General features: G+C 40.5%; 2 protein-coding genes across 7 annotated transcripts; both read left to right on the top strand.

The window, feature by feature from the left end:
- The first annotated feature begins 1,194 nt into the window (after positions 1 to 1,194).
- LOC139622743 (serine/threonine/tyrosine-interacting-like protein 1) lies at positions 1,195 to 5,069 on the top strand. Of its 3 annotated transcripts, none has more exons than XM_071480295.1 (6): positions 1,195 to 1,922; positions 2,062 to 2,143; positions 2,294 to 2,424; positions 2,544 to 2,712; positions 3,511 to 3,647; positions 4,052 to 5,069. In XM_071480295.1, exons 2-6 carry the CDS (start codon positions 2,097 to 2,099, stop codon positions 4,702 to 4,704), a joined length of 1,137 nt encoding a protein of 378 aa, XP_071336396.1. In that variant the 5' UTR covers positions 1,195 to 1,922; positions 2,062 to 2,096; the 3' UTR covers positions 4,705 to 5,069. The 3 variants fall into 3 exon arrangements, with proteins under 3 accessions (XP_071336396.1, XP_071336393.1, XP_071336395.1); XM_071480292.1 differs by having other exon boundaries at positions 2,541 to 2,712; XM_071480294.1 differs by having other exon boundaries at positions 1,195 to 1,954; positions 2,541 to 2,712.
- Positions 5,070 to 5,682: 613 nt separating this feature from the next.
- On the top strand, positions 5,683 to 20,570 carry p4ha1b (prolyl 4-hydroxylase, alpha polypeptide I b). 4 transcript variants are annotated; one of them, XM_071480291.1, is made up of 15 exons: positions 5,683 to 5,943; positions 10,285 to 10,367; positions 10,560 to 10,656; positions 10,795 to 10,946; positions 11,700 to 11,837; positions 12,077 to 12,316; positions 13,147 to 13,364; positions 13,466 to 13,642; positions 14,751 to 14,821; positions 16,477 to 16,576; positions 16,799 to 16,852; positions 16,959 to 17,024; positions 18,270 to 18,338; positions 18,787 to 18,883; positions 19,134 to 20,570. In XM_071480291.1, exons 2-15 carry the CDS (start codon positions 10,286 to 10,288, stop codon positions 19,202 to 19,204), a joined length of 1,632 nt encoding a protein of 543 aa, XP_071336392.1. In that variant the 5' UTR covers positions 5,683 to 5,943; position 10,285; the 3' UTR covers positions 19,205 to 20,570. The 4 variants fall into 4 exon arrangements, with proteins under 4 accessions (XP_071336392.1, XP_071336390.1, XP_071336389.1 ...); XM_071480289.1 differs by having other exon boundaries at positions 5,683 to 5,947; XM_071480288.1 differs by lacking the exon at positions 14,751 to 14,821 and adding an exon at positions 13,909 to 13,979 and having other exon boundaries at positions 5,683 to 5,947.
- The last annotated feature ends 114 nt before the right edge of the window (positions 20,571 to 20,684 follow it).

Below are 20,684 nucleotides of genomic sequence, written 5' to 3'. Positions count from 1 at the left end.
AACAGGGGGCAGTCACAGTCCGTTTTGATGTTGGAAGCTTATGTTCATGTCTCACTCTCACACTTTGAACATATTTAGGAATAACAACTATGAAGGAAATTTTAAAAAATGTGACAACAGGTATTTTGTAAAATATAATTTTCCAAAATAAGATGTTAGATTTTTTAAGTTTGATTTTCATCAATACTAGTAGTGGAAAATAAAAGTACATTTTTCTATATTTAAGTGCAGTTTTGATGAGTGAACTTATTTTCTGCTAATGAACACTTCTACTGCACTGCATCGCTTTATAAAACACATAGCCTCGTTGCAGATTAAAGTATCCCGCAGTACGTATGCAATACTTGCACTAGATGCAAGATTAAAAAGCTGCTTTAATGTAGCTGCATCAGTAATAATGATTCAGTGTAACACTCGCTATACTCTCTAAGAAGTAGTTCTGCATAATGAATACTTTTAGTTCAATACTTTAAGTATATTATTGATAATGCTTAATTTAAGCAAACATTTTTATTTCACTACTAAAATTATCTTTAGTACCTTTAAAAAAAGATGCAAAACCTTCCTTCGCTGCATTTAACATAAATCGAATTTCTATATATGTCTTTGAGTTTCCTAAAAATGCTTGTTTGGTGATTTAAGTGTAATTTTGCTGTAATTTCCCATTGAGTTTTGAGAAATAATATATGAATCTTCATACATGTGTGACAATGATCTACACTAGTGGGAGCAGCAGTAGTGGTAGTTCTTATGTTGTCTTAAAAGGAAACTGAGTCGCAGTGTGCCACATCTGATACTTAACAACAGAAAATGGAAAAAAAAAACTGAGTGGAAAACTGAAATAGAAATAGCTAAAATAAATGAGAGCACCAACAATGGACACACAGCCTCTGTCATGGAAAAAAGGCATTAGCAGGAGCAGTGTAATCCACCCGACCAGCTGCACTGAGTTTAATCAAGTGTGTTTGGTTGACATACGCCAATACAGATGAAAGACTGTTGACTCACAGGCTGGTGTCAAGGGCCTACAACTGAGAAGGTGGGGGAGGTGACATGAGGGTAAGCAGCAAGTTGAGCACAGATCGTCATGGAGGGTACTGTGAGGAAGATGGGGCTGACAGGGGAGGTGGCGGTGGTTTGGGGAGGAGGTCAAGGGGGGGTCAAGGGGTGGAGAGGGAGAGGGAAGAATAAGTGACGTAAAGGTGGAGGAGAGGTGGTGACATGGCTGAGATTGTCAACTGAGGGGCACAGCAACACATACAGTAAGATTCAAAACTTAGTTCAATGAGGCAACTAAGACGAGGTTAAAATCTGTCGGAGGAGCCGTGACAGTGGGTATCGGGGAAACATACTTCATTGTTTAGTTTGTTTTTTGAGATGCATGAATGTGGCCTTTGTGGAGCCATGTTTCACTGAGGGTTCCCTTTACTTGGTGTATATTCTCTGCTAACATAAGGTCATATTTTTTTTTTAGCGATTTTACCCTTTCTGTCCTGATTCTTTTAGATTAACACTTGGCTGCTATCAAGCAATGTTGGCAAATAAAGAATATGATCTGTCAATTAAATGTTTTCTTGTGGCAACCTCAAATATACTTTTGTTTGTGCAAAGGTTTATCAACCATTGATATAAATGTTGAACACAGTTTTGTCTTTTAGTAAACAGTACCCTGGTATGTTGGTATTTATGTATCATCCTTTACCTCTTCTTTCTGTCTCTTCTTTCTTGAACCCTCATCCTGACCAAATCAACGTGTACACTGCAACAATTGGGAGTTAATTCGGGTGAAGTAGGACTCCTATCCAGGTCTCTCCTCCGTCACCTGTCACAGCCAGCTACCATGTGGCCCTCTAGAGCACTTAACCGTTACTGTGTTTCCAAGACCACCAGCTAAATTAAGGGCAAGGCTGAAGCAGGGCTGAGTAAGAATCACAGCAACAACAAATATTGCATGGTGGATTTTTTTTCAAATCTTTTCACCTTTTACCTTTATTTCTTGTTGACACACTGAGAGAACATTTTTCAATGTTTTTGACATTATTTATTTGTTTCTTGGAGTAGCATGTTCTTCTAATGAAGGGCTGTGGGAACAGCTGATGCATCTGCCAAATGACTTAAACGAGATGGGCGTAGTACTGTCCAGGTAAATAGTAGATAAATGGTTTGGTTTTTTTTTTTTTATTGTAAAAATGATCATAACTGACTGTGTGTTTAGTCTTCTATAATTATAATGTATATAATTTGTCTTGAGATTGTGCTTCTCTGTGTGTATGTGCCACTGTTTATGTGTCAGAGTGAATAACAGTTGTAGAGCGGCCTCCAGAGAGCCTGTCAACACATTCCAAACAGTGAGCAGCATCTCTGACAGAGAAGTTAATAGTACAGACAGTGACCATTCCTCCATCATACCTATCCAGAGCAAAGGTAAAGAGTGTATTTTTACTTCTAACTCTCTGTTTTTACACACAAAAAATGTATGCACACACACAACTACACACATACAGACACACTGTACTCTTTGTATTTCTTCTGCCTACAAGCAGTGTGTGAGCCAGAGGAGGTGCTAGTTCCTGCTCTTCCAGAAACGGCTTGTGTAGAGCGAGGCTATATCACCCCACAGCAAGTGTACAACCTTCTGAATGCAGAGGAAGGCCAGCCCGCCTTGTATGACCCATACTACATGCTCATCCTGGACTGTCGCAGCGCAGAGAGGTGGGTGCTGCACGGGCACTCCAGAGCTGTTCAGATGCAGACACTCAGTCATATATAAAGAAACTATATATGAGCAGATAATACAGGCTACAACTGTACAGTGTAGTCCATCAAATGCACAATCTGGCCTCAAAAGTTACCAACTCAACACATCTATTTCAACAAAAAGTGAACATTGTAAACTTCACAAAGACAGCATTATTTATTGCACGACTTTGTGCACAATGGCATTGCTCTGTACAACAGTTTCTTTGTTTGGCTAAATGTGCAAATTCTGGAAGGAACATAGTTACCTGAGCCACAGTATTTTATCATTTTAAAAGATAGGTTTGGTGACCTTCTATATTTTTCTTATTGTCAACAAATCCTGTGAAAATATGAAAACAACAATGAACCGATTCTATCATTAAACATTGTCTGTTTATCCAAAGCCTCATGTGCTACAACTCATTCATCTGTGCCATATGGCTTTATTGTTTTCCAAAAACTATTAGAAACACATCAGTGAGACACCCTGTTACACTGGCTGCCATACTCTTTCATTATAATAAATACGGATGCTGTAATTTATCCTGTCCTGCTGCCAGAGATACTTGCTAGAGCACCAAATGTATATTAATCAGCTATTGAAAATAGGCCCTATTGACTAGTCTTTACATTGAGTTTGTTTACCCTTAAAAAATATATATTTGTGGAATATCACCAGCCTCCTCCTGTAAAAAGTCTATTCTGCTGTAGATGGACATTGTGTAAAGTAATGATTCGTGTGTGCATATGATGATTGTGGTGTGTGTTAAGGTACAAGGATAGCCACGTGGTGACAGCGCGGGCCGCCGTGACGGTGATCCACCCTGAGCTGGGCTGTCTCATCAGCTGTATAGAGCTGCAGAAGTATTCTATCATACTGCTGTACGCAGAGGAAGGATGCAGCCCAGGTCAGCAAAACATAATCACATATTCTCACAAACAGACATGCACACATGCAGAAGAGCATACCGGGCAACATGAGTTGCCAATAACTCAGCATAACCGTGTTTTAATAATGCTAGCATCATAGCCCTGTAGATGAGGGTGTATGTAAGTGTAAATACTTTAACTAAGATAGCGAACGTGGTCAATCTCTATATCTGCTTAACATGAGTTTAGCATTATCATAGTGAGCATGTTAGCAAGTTGATATTAGTATTCTGCTCACGGTACCATTGTTTCAAGGTACAGCCTCACAGTGCCACTAACACGGCTGTAGACTTGTCCTGTTGAAATCTCCCTGGCTGTCTGATTATACCTTATCGATTTCTTCTCTATTCTGTCACTGCGGTTATTTCTGTGCAAATTTCAGTGGGCAGTGTGAAGGCCAGGGCAGACTCCCCAGGCCTCCAGCGCTGTTTCTTCCAGCTCAGTGGTCTAGGAATGGACCCTGTCATCCTACTGGGGGGATTCTCAGCCTTCCATGCCCTCTATCCTTTCCTGTGCACACCACGCATGGTCCTGCTTGAACCTGAGCGCCACACCCTCACCATCTACCCCTCAGAGATCCTGGAAGGAGCCCTCTACCAGGGCTCCGCCTCTCAGGCTTCTGACTACCGAATCATCAAGAATCTACACATCACACACGTGGTCAATGCCACTGCCAACTGCCCTGATGCTTTCCCCAACACGCTGTGCTACCTGCGGCTGCGCCTGAGCGATGACGCCCAGCAGGACCTGGTGGAGGCGCTGCCACTGGCTTCCAGGTTCATCAACACAGCGCTGAAGGGTGAGCCAGCTGGCCGCGTTCTGGTCCACTGCAGTCTGGGCAGGAGTCGCAGCTCAGCACTCACGCTGGCCTTCCTCATGGAGCACCACCGCTGGTCACTGCTTCATGCCCTGCGCTGGCTGAAGGAGAGGAGGGCATGCACAGCACCCAACGTGAACTTCCTGCGTCAGCTGCTGACTTACGAGGAGCAGCTGTTTGGGAGCAGACTCACCTCCCTAGACGACATCCGCCGATGACTGGAATAAGAATGGGAATGGAAAGGAGGATACACTGAATGTTTTTTGTTTTTTTTCTACAGTTCACGTTGAGAAAAAGTGTAAAATAAGATGAGACTGGGCAAACAGGTGGATTTCGTACTGCAAGAAAGACTCTCAAAGACTGGATAGGAGTATTTTCCCCACGAGTTTGACAATAATCTTGCTTCACCATCAAGCTGCACACAGTGTTTCTTGTGCTATGCCTCAATAACAACAGTAATCATACAGATGTTTCATTTTGTGACCTCTGTATGACTCAGTATATTATAATCCCTGTTACGACATTTTGCTTGGTGATAGTTGATAGGACATGTACAATAATAAAGTGTATTTATTACATTTTACATTAGGATGGCTTCTTGTTTCTTCAGTTTCATCTCTTGAAGTGATGATAATCTATACTCTCAGACATATTCTGTAGTGCTAACAAGGTTTATTTAGCTGGTTGAGATTAATGCAAATATTGCAATTTGACAGCCACTGCTGGCCCTGCTACTTGCCCTCTCTCTCTCCCTCCCTCCCTCACACACACACACACACACACACACACACACTTAGCTCCACCCTGCTGAACTCAACATGCAGCAGGAATTCCCTCCCTCCAAACACACTTTTGGTTGGGAGGAAGGAATTTTCTGGAATGTGGGAGAAGAGAGGAGAAAAGACTGTAGTTGAAAAGGGTAAAAGAAAAAAAAAATGCGTAGTGCATAGTTTGGAAAAGTTCACAAACTATCATCTTGAATTGGGCTACTGAGATTAGATCACGTGAATTAAATTATATTGTGACTTTTAATTTAGAGAAAGAGAAAAAGTTTGCATCATACTTTCAACACGTGGCAGAAGGTTGACACCCACTTTTATTCATCAGATTTTTTTTTTTTTTTTACATTAAAACTTTAAATACTGTCAAGACAACTATAGATACCTCCCCTAGCAATTTACAGAAGACACCCCCCCCTCCCAATCTAGTAGCGGGAGGCTGCCTGCATGTGAGAATCTGCACGTAGCATTCAGACTCAGACTTGTAGAAATCCAGCCCTAACCACCAGATGGCCAACAGTGCACCGAAGCATCACAACTAGGACGAACCATCAGACTGACACCGAGTCCATCTTCTCGCTGATCGCTGCGCCGGGTCCAACTGAGCTGATCCCACGGAGGACGCACCGGTCGGGGGGTGGGCCACATTCCTGCTAACTCACTGGATGCTCTCAGAAAGTAGGTAAATATCGACTCCTGGGGGGGGGGATAAGATAAGAAAACAAAAGCTAAACTGTATAAAGAAACGTTGCAGCCACTCCAGGTAGTTACCGTGTCAATCGTAAAGTTGTGGGCTGTGGTTTTTCACTGCATTTTGTTTACCTCAACGACCGTTAAAAACTGCTAACTACTATTTTGTCTCCATCTTTATGTTAGCTAGCGTTAGCGTTAGCGTTATGAAAACTAGCTGAACTTGGATGAAACTTTGGCATTTGTGATAGTCCTCGGCAGCGGCAAACAATATGTAGAGGTCGGACTGATTGAGAGGGGCTCCAATGAGCAAAATTCAGTTATAGCAAGGCGAAAATAGCGATTAAAAGGACAACCAAGTCTGGGTTTTCACCATGAAACTAGCGTGGATGTTGTGGGATTCCGATGCAAATGCAGCGGGGGATGCTACTGCCTCCACTCCGCTCGGTGTTGCGTGCATTGCTTTAACAACATAAGCGGATTTTACATGTTACTAGACATCTTTTTGTACATTAACAGTCATACAGGCTTCTATATGACACAATGCATAAAAGCTAATGTTAACTGGAAACTTCATTTGGATATCTGTAGGCTAATTACTAATAATTCAAACTAGTTTCATAACAAACAAACAAACAGCCAGAGCCGCCTTCCAGAAAGCGAAAGCCTCTCTGTGGTGAGTCAGTCTGCTGGGGTTATTGACGGGTTACATCAGGTAAAGTCATCCCGTCCGACTCCATTGAGCAGTGTGCAGTCCTCACATGAGTTTCCCCGGCGGGGAGGGGCGAAGACGTGGCAGTCCTCTTCCATCCACATCCTGTGCTGTCCGACTGCACAGCTTCACACTCAGTAAAACTTGGCGAGGACAGTTGTGATGAAGGCAGTTTCTCTGCGAAGAAGATACTGTAAAATACTGAGAGGGGGGGGGGTCACACATTTGTTCAAAAGCACTGTAACTGCAGCGAGGCTGAAAACTGTATTCACACAAACACCCCTGGAATACTTGAAAAGTGAATTGTACTCAGTTTATTAGCCCTGTTCTTTTTTATGATATAATTGGGTCATTTGGTCTTGGAAGTAGTGGAAAACTGTATACAATACTGATTTCAAATCATAAAGTTATAATATACCATACATCAATTGTTTTATGGGAATAATATTATTTTTTCAGTGGTTCTTTGCTGTCTGATTTTTACCCACTGGAGGATCAATTTTTTTTTTACTGTGGATGTGAATGACACGACAGCAATTGGGTTATTTTTTTTCATGGCTTCTCCGGTTTTGTGTCATTTATTTTTTCAAATCAAAGAGCAAGGCTTCCTCAGGCATTCACCGATTTGCATTTTGAGTTTTTAAAATAAATAATCACACAGGGAGAAATCAATTGCGGAGGAGACAGAAATACCAATTTACGCACCAACAGCTTTTACTTTTGCTGTTTCTCCCTCTTACATTTAAAATCCACAACTGTGAGCACTAGGAGCAACTGCAAATGAGAGCACTGCGATATATCCCCATATCCTTCAATTAGCATGAAGCTGTGAGGCGAAAAAAAGAGCCTCCTAACGAACATGTTCAAACAGAATGCTGCTGCCCAGTTTGCACATAGTTTGAGAGGTCAGAGAAAAAACTTTTAGGCAGTACAGTACAGACTTTCCTGTATTCTGTCTAAACAAGTGGCTCTGCAAGTGTGTGGCAGGTGTTGTGAAATGGTTTATGTGCTGTCAGGAATGTTTTGGAGTTTTAACATCTCACAAACAAGCATGTGTGCACACAGACGCTTTCACTACCACTCACTCTCATGTGTGGCCTGACACATGCATCAAAATTATATCTGACATTATACTTTTCCAGTATTATAACAAGAGAGACACAGTAGCTGTCACCCTGTCATTGCAATAATTACATTCCACTGAGTTTTTATCCTGGTGGATAAGTGGTCAAGGCACATTTAGGTATTCTCGACTGAGTGGCACCACAGATTCTGGAAATAGAATAGTAGCTGTTAAGGATAATTGCATTTTGCCTCACTGTTTCTACTTAAATATTCTTAGATTTTGATTTATTGCTTAATTTAATTTTGCTTGAATCAAATAATCTCTGACAGATTTACCTTGGCTCCTCTATGCTGCCTGCCGCTGACCTAAATTGAAATCCCATATGAACTCAGACTTGTCCTTGTGGCAAAGTCAGAACCTGCCTGAGCCTGTTGTCTGCTGTCAGTGAAAGGCATTACACCTCTGCACAGATACACAGTTCATGCATGACCTTTATTGTGCCACCAGGTGTGTGTGTGTGTCTGTACACGTGTGTTTAAGCATGAGTATGTGTGTTTGTTTGCATGGGTTTCTGTGTATGCATGTGGTGCTTGTGTTTGCAATGTGTCTTTATAGTGAAATTTGTGTTACAGTAATTCTACCTGCACTTTTGTGTTTATCCACTCTTTTTATTCATACTATACATATATTTCATGGCATATGGTAGAAAGTAGATTCCAGAAAGGTTTTCAATCTGTGTTTATGTGACATAGTACTTTTTTAAAATCTTTAACAAAATAAGGGGTCGATTCAATATTTTGAATATGAATTAAAGGATCTAGAAACAACAGAACCAAGGTGTGATGGCAGCAAAAACAATCTGGAGGTCCCTGCCAACAAATTAGAGGTCGGCCACATGGATTTTCACAATGTTTATTTCACCACTTACAGTTAAATGAGCTTCATGTCATTGCAGTATTTACAGCCACAAACCAATGAATCTATATTTGTCATCCATGGTGCACTCTCTGTGCCTTGTAGTGTGAAAATTTGTCAGTTAATGACTTTATCGTAAGCCTTTTGTCTTTGTTATGTCTGACCTAGAAATAGTTTTGGTTAAGTTCACAAACAACACAGTGCTGTCTCTAGTTAGGCAGAGTTTTCAAGAGGAAAGAGATGTTGTGCTTAGCTTATTATCTTACTTGTGTTGTATATAAACTATGTAATCCCAGAAAACACCCAGAGGTAATAGTTTCTCTGCTGAATTGGTAACAAACCCAGTATCCCTACTTGTTTAACATCCCCCCGAGAGAGAATAAATACCAAGGTTTCTTTACACAGCTTCAGACTTTTAATTTTGGGAAACCGTGATTCTGTTGGAAAAATTTCTTACCAACAAAGTCTACTTTGTTTTTATCAGTTGCATTGGAAGCATTTTGTCACAATGTGCTACACAAAAGCGAAGCAAGGTTCAGAAATGATATTTTCAGTCCCACTAGTTTGTTTGTCAGTAAGATATCGCAAAAACATGTTAACAAAACAAAAGTAAAGTTTGGTGGAAAGGATGATTTGTTCTGGGTGTAGAGCTGGATCCAGGAGTCTGTCTGTGTTCCCTTCTAAATTTTGTCCGTAAGGGCAGAAAGATCACAGTGCCACTCCTCACAGGCCAGAAGCCCAGTGGTAGTTATGGCTTTGCCAAAGCCAAAGCCAAACCGGACACAGTGACAGCAACCACAGACTTATATTTGGCTTTGGTGGTGGGCAGAAGGCTGCACTTCTGGAAGGATTAAGAAGATGCCCAAGTTTTTAGTTCAACTTTGCCTTTTGTTGGAATCTGAATATAAATTTTCATTTCTATCTAAAATTTTCATTTCTATCTCTGTTTCCCAAATGGTCATTTCAGCCTAATCACTGAGAACGTATTTTCCCACATACCTCCAATAATATTTATCCATGAAGATAGGTTTGGTTTGATCTTTTCCAGATAACTGCTGAGACTTCTGCTCACCCAACAGCAACATCTCTTCCTAGAAATAATAACCCAGTTACTCTGGACAGTCCCCAGACTTTGCTGCCAAATGTTTTCACTGGGAACTTTTTTCTACTGAAGAATCAAAAAAAGATAAACTGTCCAAAATAAGTCTGTGGATTATCCAGTCTTACATGGAGTTAACAACCAGGTTTTGAATTTAGCAGGAGCAGCACTGTAGTTAGTAAAGGATGGCAACAATATGAGAAATCAGGGAGGTTTCAGACCGTGGGGAAAGCAGTATTCTGGATGAGTTGTAAAGTCTGGAATGTTTGATGTGGCACACTGGAAGAAAACTCAAGTAATCCAGTCAGTAGATGACTAAAACCTGAAGAAGGAGCTTCTAAAATCTTATTTGGATTTTAGGGATATTGGAGCGTGACAGCTTGCAATAGTAAGTTGTGGCTATAATATGGGTCTGGCATGACAGTCAGTTGTCAATCCTGCGATTAACGTTGATGACTTTATTTTTTTAATATGCATGATTACATTTTCAAGTTAATGCGTTGAACAACGTATCTGATTCTCTCACTCTTTCATCAGGATGGAGCTACTGTGCTGGTGCTTACTGTTGCTGAGCTGCCTGGAGTCGCTCTCAGCCCACAATGACTTCTTCACCTCCATAGGTAAAACCATCGAGCACTGTATGGTTCTCAAGTTGTGAATAATTGGTCACCCTGCTGCCTTTACTGCTTATTTTTTCTAATTGTTAGTGTTTTACTGTGTACATGGAAATAAAAAAAATGTCATGGCATAGTAAGATACTGTAATGATCTTGCAGTATTGATGGTGAAGTGTTTCTGATTTGTGTTCCTCAGGCCAGATGACAGATCTATTATATACAGAAAAAGACCTTGTCACCTCTTTAAAGGACTACATCAGAGCAGAGGAGAACAAGCTCGAGCAGGTCAAACGGTGAGTTTGTGGACACAGAGTTACACATATGGATTGATACACAGATATGCTTACATGTACACAGGCACACAGTATGATGCACATATGGATTCAATTGTGAGCAGTGCATGTAACTCTGTATTACCTTCTTTGTGATAGGTGGGCTGATAAGTTGGACTCGTTGACAGCCACAGCCACTCAAGACCCCGAGGGCTTCCTGGGGCACCCTGTGAATGCCTTCAAACTGATGAAGAGGCTGAACACAGAGTGGGGGGACCTGGAGAGCCTTGTCCTCAGAGACACCACTGATGGTACGGATAAAGGAAACCTGGATCAAATCAGCAGTAAATCTGTATGCTGATACTGTTTCATGGGTTGGTGTTTGCCAGGTGTTACATTAAGTGCCAAAAGTTGAGAAAATCACAGGAAAGTCCTTGAGTATAGTTAATATTTCTGCAATTTGTGTGCCTTCTGCCTTGAATTTCATGATAATACAAAGAAAGCAAGGACTGAACGATATGCAGAGAAAATCATATTGCGATTTTTTTGGCAGATGTTGTGATTGCAATATGAGTCAAGTTTGATTTGTGATCATTTTTGCATTTCATTTTCACTAAAAACAAAAAATTGATATAAAAATGATGGTGTATGGTGAATTTTTGTTGGGTCTTGTACCAAACCTTCATGTCCCCTTACATCTGGAAAATCTGATTTGTAAGCCAGGGCATCTCTGTAGCACACACATTTTACCTTTATCAAAAAGAATTTGCAGCTCCTGCAGTTTTGATATTGCACTTGGTTGTGAGTGCAATATCCAAAGTTGCGCTGCAACTTCGTGATCTTGTTAAGCTGCACATTCATACTCGATTTTACTGAGGTAAACAAACAAACATTATCGATTAATTTTCCCCACATATGGCTTAATGTAACTATAACTCTTACTCAAGATCAGCATCATACCAAGCAGTCTCCCTGACCATAAACAGGGACTGTTTATTTTGTTATGTATCCCATGGATTATTATTATTATACCTTTTCTATCCCTTTCTGTCCTCCTCTCTCAGGATTTATTTCCAACCTGACCATCCAGAGACAGCACTTCCCCACAGATGAGGACCAGACTGGGGCTGCTAAAGCTCTGCTCCGGTTACAAGACACATACAGACTGGATGCCAACACCATCTCTACAGGAGACCTACCTGGTACGGGCCTGAATCAGTTGGTACCACATCTACCTGACACAAAGTTTGTGGATCCACAGATCTCTTTTTTTAAAGGAAGCATTAAAATAAAACAGACACAAGCAGACTAAGTGACATGAGAGTCAGTAAATAGCAAATCATGTGGGGATAGAAGGTTTTACCTGGTGATTTGCATTATGACAAGGTGATTCTGTTTTCTTTTGTGTAAATGTTTCCCTCCTGTATCCTCTGCATACTAGGAGTGAAACACAAGAGCCATATGACAGTGGAGGACTGTTATGAGCTGGGGAAAATCGCCTACTCTGATGTTGATTACTACCACACAGAGCTGTGGATGGCCCAGGCCCTGAAACAGCTTGATCAGGGAGAGAAGTCCACTTTAGATAAGGTGACAGTGCTCGACTACCTCAGCTACGCCATCTACCAGCAGGGGGAGATAGAGCGAGCCCTGGAATACACCAAGAGGCTGCTTGAACTGGGTGAGTCTCTCCACTCTGTAAAGTATTTTTCCAATTTTGAAAAGTATACTAGGAGGCATGTTTGGCAATGTGAAGTGATATTTTCACTTTTGATTCCAAAATATCCTCTCAATGTAAGTGAAGTCACACAAAAATTTGAAATTGCTCCACTTTTCTTGTCAGTTTTTGTCCAGACTTGCACAGGTACTAGACTTCATCTCGTTTAATTAGATAACACTGTAAAAATATGTAAAGAGCTTTAATTTCACTAAACACACAGAGACACTATTAAGAAGAAGAAAAGCACTTAATGATTGATTATTTAAATCTAAATTAGAATTAAGTCAGTAGGTAAGTTGGATAAATTAAGCAGTGAACAACAGGAAATGAGACATTCACTTTGGTTTGAATTGGATGACATACTAAATAGAGGTGAACCAGAGGCCATCATGTTCAAGCCAAACTGACATAAGTAGTACCGACCATTACCATGGCCGGGCCCAAACATCCATGCCATTACCAGTTTGTGGAATTTTATGTAGAAGCAATATGCCGTTTTTACCACCTGGAATCATAAATTTGAAACAATATTCTGATGAAGCTTTGGTTGTGACCTTGTTGTTGTACGTTTTCTTCCAAAAGAGCCCATGAATTGATTTGTCCTGTTTTTAGCTCTAGTTTCTTAGAACTGGATCAAGTCAGACTGAACAAATAGCATATTGTTATGTCATGTTGGAAGCTCAGTTATTTTGATTGCAGGCAGTGTGATATTCTTGGATGACATTGCTGCAGACGCCACTATTTGTGATCACCAATATGATATCTGTTGGTCTTGAATTTTGCTATTTCAGACCCAGAACATCAGCGCGCCAAGGGCAACCTCAAGTACTTTGAGTTCCAATTGGAGAAGCAGAAAAAGGCTGCAGAGGCTGAAGGTGAAAAACAGAAGGAGCGGGGGAAAAGAGAAACAGCTGAAAAGAAGAAGAAGCCCAAAAAGAAGGTCTCCTTTCCGCTGATCCCAGAGAGGAAGAAGTACGAGATGCTTTGCCGTGGGGAGGGCATCAGACTGGTGAGGAAGGCAAAGACATACACAAAAACACCATTTATAACAAACAAAATACATTTGTGTTTCAACTCCTTTGTTTCCTGCTTTCCCTTTCTCTCAATCAGACCCCGCGAAGGCAGAGCCGACTGTTCTGTCGTTACTATGACAACAATCACAATCCCATGTACGTGCTGGCACCTGTCAAACAGCAAGATGAGTGGGACCGTCCCTACATTGTCCGCTACATTGACATCATCTCAGACAAAGAAATCGAGAGGATCAAGCAGCTGGCAAAGCCAAGAGTAAGTGATTCTCAGCAGTTTTCTGTGCTGCCATATGATATATGCATGTATAAAGACACATTGATCACTACAGTTTGTTGTGATCCAGTGAGTGATTTGTTAGGCTTTTTCGATCTCTGTTATGAGGTTTAGGATGTTTAGGGGTGGGAGGTCAAAGCTGTGAGGCTGGTTGATGTGATGCTACTGGTTTGACAAGCGCAGAGGCACACACATCTTTGCATGTGTGTGCTTCTGTGTGTGGGTAAATCGTGTCCCTGGCTTCACAGCTACGCAGGGCCACCATCTCCAACCCCATCACAGGAGTGCTGGAGACAGCTCCATACCGGATCAGCAAAAGGTAAGGCAGAGCCAGGAGTCGCCAAAGCTAGAGGCTAGAGGAGAGAGTTGAGGGAGAAAGTGAGGTTTTCCCCCTCTTTTTCCCTCAAAAACTGATTCCATTTCTCTTCTGTATTCCTGTCTGTCCGTAACAGCATTTCTCCGCCCTTCCAAAGCTTAAGGGCTCTTGAGCTGAAGCACACGATCCAGCTGAGAATGATTAGAGCTTTGTACAGCATAGATAGCATAGTTTATAAAGGAAGTTTAAAAATATTCAAATACAATATCTCATGGAGCTTTCACAAATGACACACAAATGAGAGAAAAAAAGGAAAAGAATGTGGATATTTAGTTTTTTGGAAAAACTATTTGGATTATGCTGCTGTTCTTTAAGGATCTGCTGTGGATAAGTTTCTGCTCAGGAGTCTGCTATAGAAAGGTAACACAAGAAAATACAGGGAGGAAAAGTGTTACGTTTTCTACTAGTTGATATTAACATAGTTGCTTTTTGTGAGCCAGGAGGTGTAACAGAGGCAGTCATCAGTTCCCTACTGGTAAATTGTCTTACTTTGAAACTGAAATTTGGTCTCTAGCCCTGCCTCATGGAATATTCTCCTGGCCCTACTGAAGAATAACAATTAGTGACCAGATCTGCCTTTCTTTTCTCTCTCTCTTTCCTCTTACTTTCCACTCATCCTCCTGTGTGAATCACATTCCATTGTCCTTTTTCCTTTTCCTTTGTTGTCTTCTTTTCCTCGACCTCCGTGCCCTTGTGCTGTGGGAACTACTGTAGTTAAGGCGAGCCACCGTGCATGACCCCCAAACTGGGAAACTCACTACGGCCCAATACAGAGTCTCCAAGAGGTAAGGGGTCACAGGTCACCAGGAGGGTCACAACACCTTCGCCTCCTCCTCATCCAACCTCCATCTTTATCTCTGTGCCATTCATTCAGCCGTGCACCAAGCAAACACCACGGAAAAACAATGAAAATGTTTAGCTACACCTGAAAAACGAACACTAGACAAGGTTTTATTTTGGTTGAAGTGAAAACTTCAACAGATTTCTGCCAGAACACCAAAACTGAACTTTAACCAAATGAAACAGGCTTCTGTAGTTTTTTGGTGTAGTTAAAATTTTCTTTGTCCTTTCATTTTACCAATATAGAGATTCAGGCATTTTCATGGAACCGCATAGTTTTAACAGGCTGTTTTCTTTCCCCCCAGAAGTTCTTCCAAAGCTATTTGAGATCCGGTAGATCTCTATTCCCCATTGCATTTTCCAGGAATGAATCTGCATCACATTCTCATAAAAGCTCATTAGAGTTGCTGTGGTTCTGCTATGCTTCTTCAACTTCCATATCAGCAAGAAACAAGGAAAGGCCTGAGTCTGGATGTACATACTCATATACACAGATAGATGTAAACTGCAGCTGTTAATTTTCATAGATACATTTCTCATTGTTAGTTGAACTTGCAACCCACCCTAAAAATAGCAGCCCACACAAAACCCACAAATTTCTTTGGTTTTACTGTTCTTGGTAATTAATGTAAGGGTGCAAGGGTGTGGTGCTCCTTTGATGTTTTGGATGTGTACGTGCTAGCAGGCACGTATTTCCACATTCAGTAAATATCTAGAGATGGAGCAGTTGGACAGATGGATGAACTCAGAAGAGTTTGACCTGTGATTGAACTGGCTGTAAGACACATGAGGAAAGAATTTGTTGGCTCACACTTGATCCAGCGTCCCATCAAAAATATAATTTATTATCAACACAGAAAAAAGGTGACTCATTCCACTGTTTCTCTCATACATTCATACACACATTTCCAAGTAGATCTGCAGAAATTCTCAAAAACACCTCCATGAGGTGGTGGAGGTGGGCGTCGTCTCATGGGCTTTGTGATGCCTTGAAAAGAGTGTTGGAAGAGTGTCTTTGTCTCATAGGATGATAACTTTACAGATATTTCATAGTAGTCTGTGTGGTTGCACAGGAAAAATAGCTGTAAAAACTGTGTATTTAAACTTTACAGCTTATCTACAAAACTAGAATTTCATCATGTTTTAATAGTTACCCAGAAAGAGTTCATTTCCATATTAGTCCTGAGCTTTTGTTATTAGAGCCTTCTCTTAGATTGTGGTGTGCAAGTGAACATGAAAAGCAGGCAGTATCAGGAGAGTCCAAATATTTTACCATAATCCACAACCAGGCTGTTGTACAAAATGCCCTCCAGACTCCAGTGCACTGAAGTCAGAACAACCCTGTACCCTGAGCTGATTGGAGATTCTGAATCTCGGGCAATTTAACATCTTCTTCTCCACTTCCCCTTTCTATCATCTGATTACACAACTTCACTTTGTTTTTGAGCTTTTCATGGCACGTTTTCTGCATGACACTCAGTCATTCCTATTTCAGAGGAAATCTTTACTGACACCTAGTGGAAAAATATGTGCCTCACTGACATATGATGACGTAAGTTTCTTCTTTCTCAACTGGTCTGTTCTCCCTCCTGTATTCCAGTGCTTGGCTCACTGGCTATGAAGACCCCATGATTGACAAGATCAACCAGAGAATTGAAGATCTCACAGGGCTGGAAATGGACACTGCAGAAGAGCTGCAGGTAAAAAGTTGGTTAATTAGTTCAAAGCCATGGACATTCAACCCAGACATGGCAAACCTGAACCTACATTCCACTGATTCATCATAATGCTTCTTTACATGTAAAAATAAATTCTAACAATCACCTGGTCCTCCACCAGCCTGTGTTTATATCTATACTTTTGTTGGAAAATCAGATTTCTACAGTTGTGAGACTTGTATCATATTTTATTGATCCCTGTAGGTTGCAAATTATGGCGTAGGAGGTCAATACGAACCTCACTTTGACTTTGGAAGGGTAAGACCCTTTGTTATTCAGACAAGTTTATTTCTATGAATGTACAGTACAGTACAGAGTGTTAATATGGCAGGACATTAAACATGATGTTGACTCTTCTCCACAGAAAGATGAGCCAGATGCTTTTAAAGAGCTGGGCACTGGGAACCGCATAGCAACATGGCTTTTCTATGTGAGTAATCTCCTAAATACATTCAAATAACATGAAATTCAATGCATATTGTGTGCAAACCACCTTCAGCTGTGCCAGAAACACTGGTGGGTCCGCCTTTACGTATGTTACTTATGCAGAGAAGGATTGTTCAAATCCGCAGGAGCTTATTTTAAATTCTAGTTAAGATCCCCAATGCTTCCAAAGAGACGGAAAATCTCATAATAAAACAATATGTAAAAATGAATGGTGCAGCCATAAACATGGTATCATGGGTTTAAATAGTTCACCATATTGATGAGTAGTGAATCATCAGTGAAGTGTTTGAACTTGCAGAAACATGATAATATGATGTTGTCATAAATGTGCAATAAATTATTTGTATCCACTTCAAGTTAAGGTACATGGGTCATAAGTCTGGAACAGTTTCGGTAAAAAAGGTTGCCCTCATTTTTCTAAAGAAAGTTTCACTAACTCCTACTACACAAAGGTCCTATTCCAGCACTGTATCAATATTATACAGTTAACAGCCAACACATACTCATTATTTACATGTATGTACATTTTAAACAGTGTAGGACATATACAGCATATACAAGAATGCAAGACAAATATGTAGCCATTATTAATCTGAAAGACATTATGGATGAAAAGCAGTGGGCACCTGCAGATAATTCCAAATTAGAACTAGACTAAAGGAATCTCATTAGGCTTTAACTTAACTAAGTTGAGGGTAAATTTGGCAAGAGGGGGCCTTAAGATTTGAGTAAAATTTAGTTCCTGTGATTAGCAAAGCCTTGTATAAATTGAGCAGTCCCATAGTGGCCAATGAAATAGCAAAGCTCACTACAAATTTTGCCCTTGGTTTTGTTCAGGGTGACACCCTGGTATTATCATTTGTGTCTGTCATTTGTGATCATGGGCTGTGCTAGTGAGAAAAGCCTTTGCTGTTACCAAAGTAAGATCTAAGTCAAAGGAGGTTGTACTCTGCTGATGCAATAAGGAGGAAGATACTTTTTCAGAATTCATTTTAGCCAATCTAAATATCAAATGGTTCATAACTATGCAAAAAGCATTGTGCTTTCCAACCGGGAGTCAGTACAAACTTAAAATATCATTAAAAGTTCATTTGGATATTAAAATACAGTACATGCAACTACTGAAGTCATATGACCTCTGACCTTCCAATAATTTCATTTATTAGGACCTGCAGAATTATTTGATTTGACAGATAAACTCTGAACTCCGCTTCTGCGTCTCTTGTAGATGAGCGATGTAGCAGCAGGTGGAGCCACAGTATTCCCAGATGTTGGTGCAGCAGTTTGGCCTCAAAAGGTAACAACACTTATTGACATCCATCATTACTGAGTCCATAGTTGTGTTTGAATCGGTCAACTAATTCAAACTCATTGTAATGAATTCCCTGGTGTTTTTGTTTGTTTTAAAGTGTAGCACACACAGAAAAATAAAAATTAATAACGAATAAATTGTGCAAAATGTTGTCCCTGTTGTTTTTGCAATTCAGTGATTATTATAAGCAATTGCCTATTTGTTCATTCTTGTCATAGACAGAAAGTATCTCAAGTCCCCTATACTTTCACATTCACACATTATGAGATGCACACAAAAATGTATTTAAGTTTTTCTGCCTGATTATTATTTTATCCGTCAAAAGTCTCTGGGACAATTTAGGAGACTGAGACCGACTGAGATTCCTGGCTGTTCCTTTAGGGTTTGCACTACTTCCAACCTCTGATGTCTGTTGTGTGTGTGTGTATTCCAGGGAACTGCAGTGTTCTGGTACAATTTGTTTGCCAGCGGGGAGGGAGACTACAGCACCCGACATGCAGCTTGCCCAGTGTTGGTGGGCAACAAGTGGGGTGAGCTCCTCTCTGTCTGGTTCCCTATGAGACCACGTATAAGGCCGTAGTAAATATCCCTTATGAGACCACACCACAGTCTTTGCTGAGAAGAATGTTAATTTCAAAAGCAATTTAACCCAGTGTCACAACCAAGATTCAGATGTGGTCTTAAGCTTATAATACAAGAAGGGTAGATATTTGTACTGAGTCTAAAGTAATCAAAAAGCTATGTTAAGGTTATAATTATTATCTTTTTTTCTGTATTTAGTATCAAACAAATGGATCCATGAACGTGGCCAAGAGTGGCGGCGACCTTGTGGCCTAAGTGAAACTGAATGATGGAAAAAGAAATCTCCTCATCACCTCCCTGCCCCTCTCTCCCCTTCCTTGTGACCAAAGAACGCTGCTGCAGATCACAGATGATACATATGGATACACAGAGTCCTAATGCCTCACTCCCTCTCTACAAACACTCCTGTTTTTCCCAGCTGTTATGCTTCGAGCCCAGAGATTGTTTGGGTTAATGTCGAGCCTCTGGACAGTATTAGCATTGCTGTGACTGATAATATGTTCTTAAGATTGTTGTATGGTTTTGAGAAACACTTGTGCCCTCTTTCACTCCCAGGTTCTGTCTTTGCACTCTGTATGAACTCTAGCTCTGTGGTGAGATTATCCTTCTGTAGTCACTGTAGGGACCAGCTTCTGTTCACATTTTTAAGAGGCCTGTCTGATTCATTGTATTCCTGTCATGTCATTAACATAACATGTGGACCTGTGGTTTTTAAGACAATGAAAAGATTTTGAAAACATTTTAAAGCAATGAAAATTCACAGTGGCTGTAAACCTGTAAACTTACAAGCATACCTTCAAAACAGTGACTTCTCCTTGCATATAACTTTACAAGGAACTGGCATACAGTAGGTTCACTGATTCCCTGTCTTTTCTACATCTGGTAGAAATCTCTGTTCCTAATAACTTAGTATTAAAAACCAATGTTGGGGCTATGTGGAGGGAATGAAAGGACTCACGGCACAGAAGAAAATGGTAAAAAATTGGAAATCTGACCACAGTCCAGAGTAGTATTTTTTTTTTTTTTTGTGAAAGAAAAAGCTAACTCTACATCTATGCAGCACATCATCACATATCACACACCTTCTGGACTCCCTCAAAGCCATAGTGTTTTGTTTTTTTTTTTTAAATCATTTGAATGGTCACACTATGAAATATTGTTAGATGTGTTGTACTTGAACACACTGTGTGTACAAATGCATTGGCACACTTACACATGGATGCAGATACAGTTACATCCGATATGCTGCATAGAATTTAGTGTTATATTTCACTTCAGTTTCTTCAGCTAGTCTTAGTTCATCCTGATTGTCACAGTGTTGTGTAAGGACCTCAAAACAACATAACATGAACATCAGGGAACGGACGAGGGGACTTAATACACTACATTGTGCTATAATACTTTGTTTTTAATAGAGCGATTGATTCTGGCAGGTTTGTAACAGTGTTTGTGGTGACTGGTGCTTTTCAGTGTGAGAATAAATGGGGTTTTCAAGGAAGAAGCATTTTATTTATATGTCCCCAGCCTAGTTTGTGTGTTTTTGTGTTTTATGAAACTCTGAAAAATTTTTTTTGTTTGTTTGTTTGTTTGTTTGTTTTTTTTTTTCTACAATAAAGACTGATTTGTTGATCTCAAGTTAACAAAGTGTCCTGCTACAGTTTCTGTGTGGGTGGGTGGATGTGGGTGGTGTGAGTGATGGGGATTTTAGGGAAGGTATGAAGGCATCACATGACTGTCCAGTACTAATGA

The sequence above is a fragment of the Trachinotus anak genome, unplaced genomic scaffold, assembly GCF_046630095.1.
Source record: "Trachinotus anak isolate AG129_WGS33_773 ecotype Australia unplaced genomic scaffold, CSIRO_AGI_Tana_v1 ptg000007l, whole genome shotgun sequence".
Lineage (NCBI taxonomy): Eukaryota > Metazoa > Chordata > Actinopteri > Carangiformes > Carangidae > Trachinotus > Trachinotus anak.
This window is presented reverse-complemented; position numbering and strand designations above follow the sequence as displayed.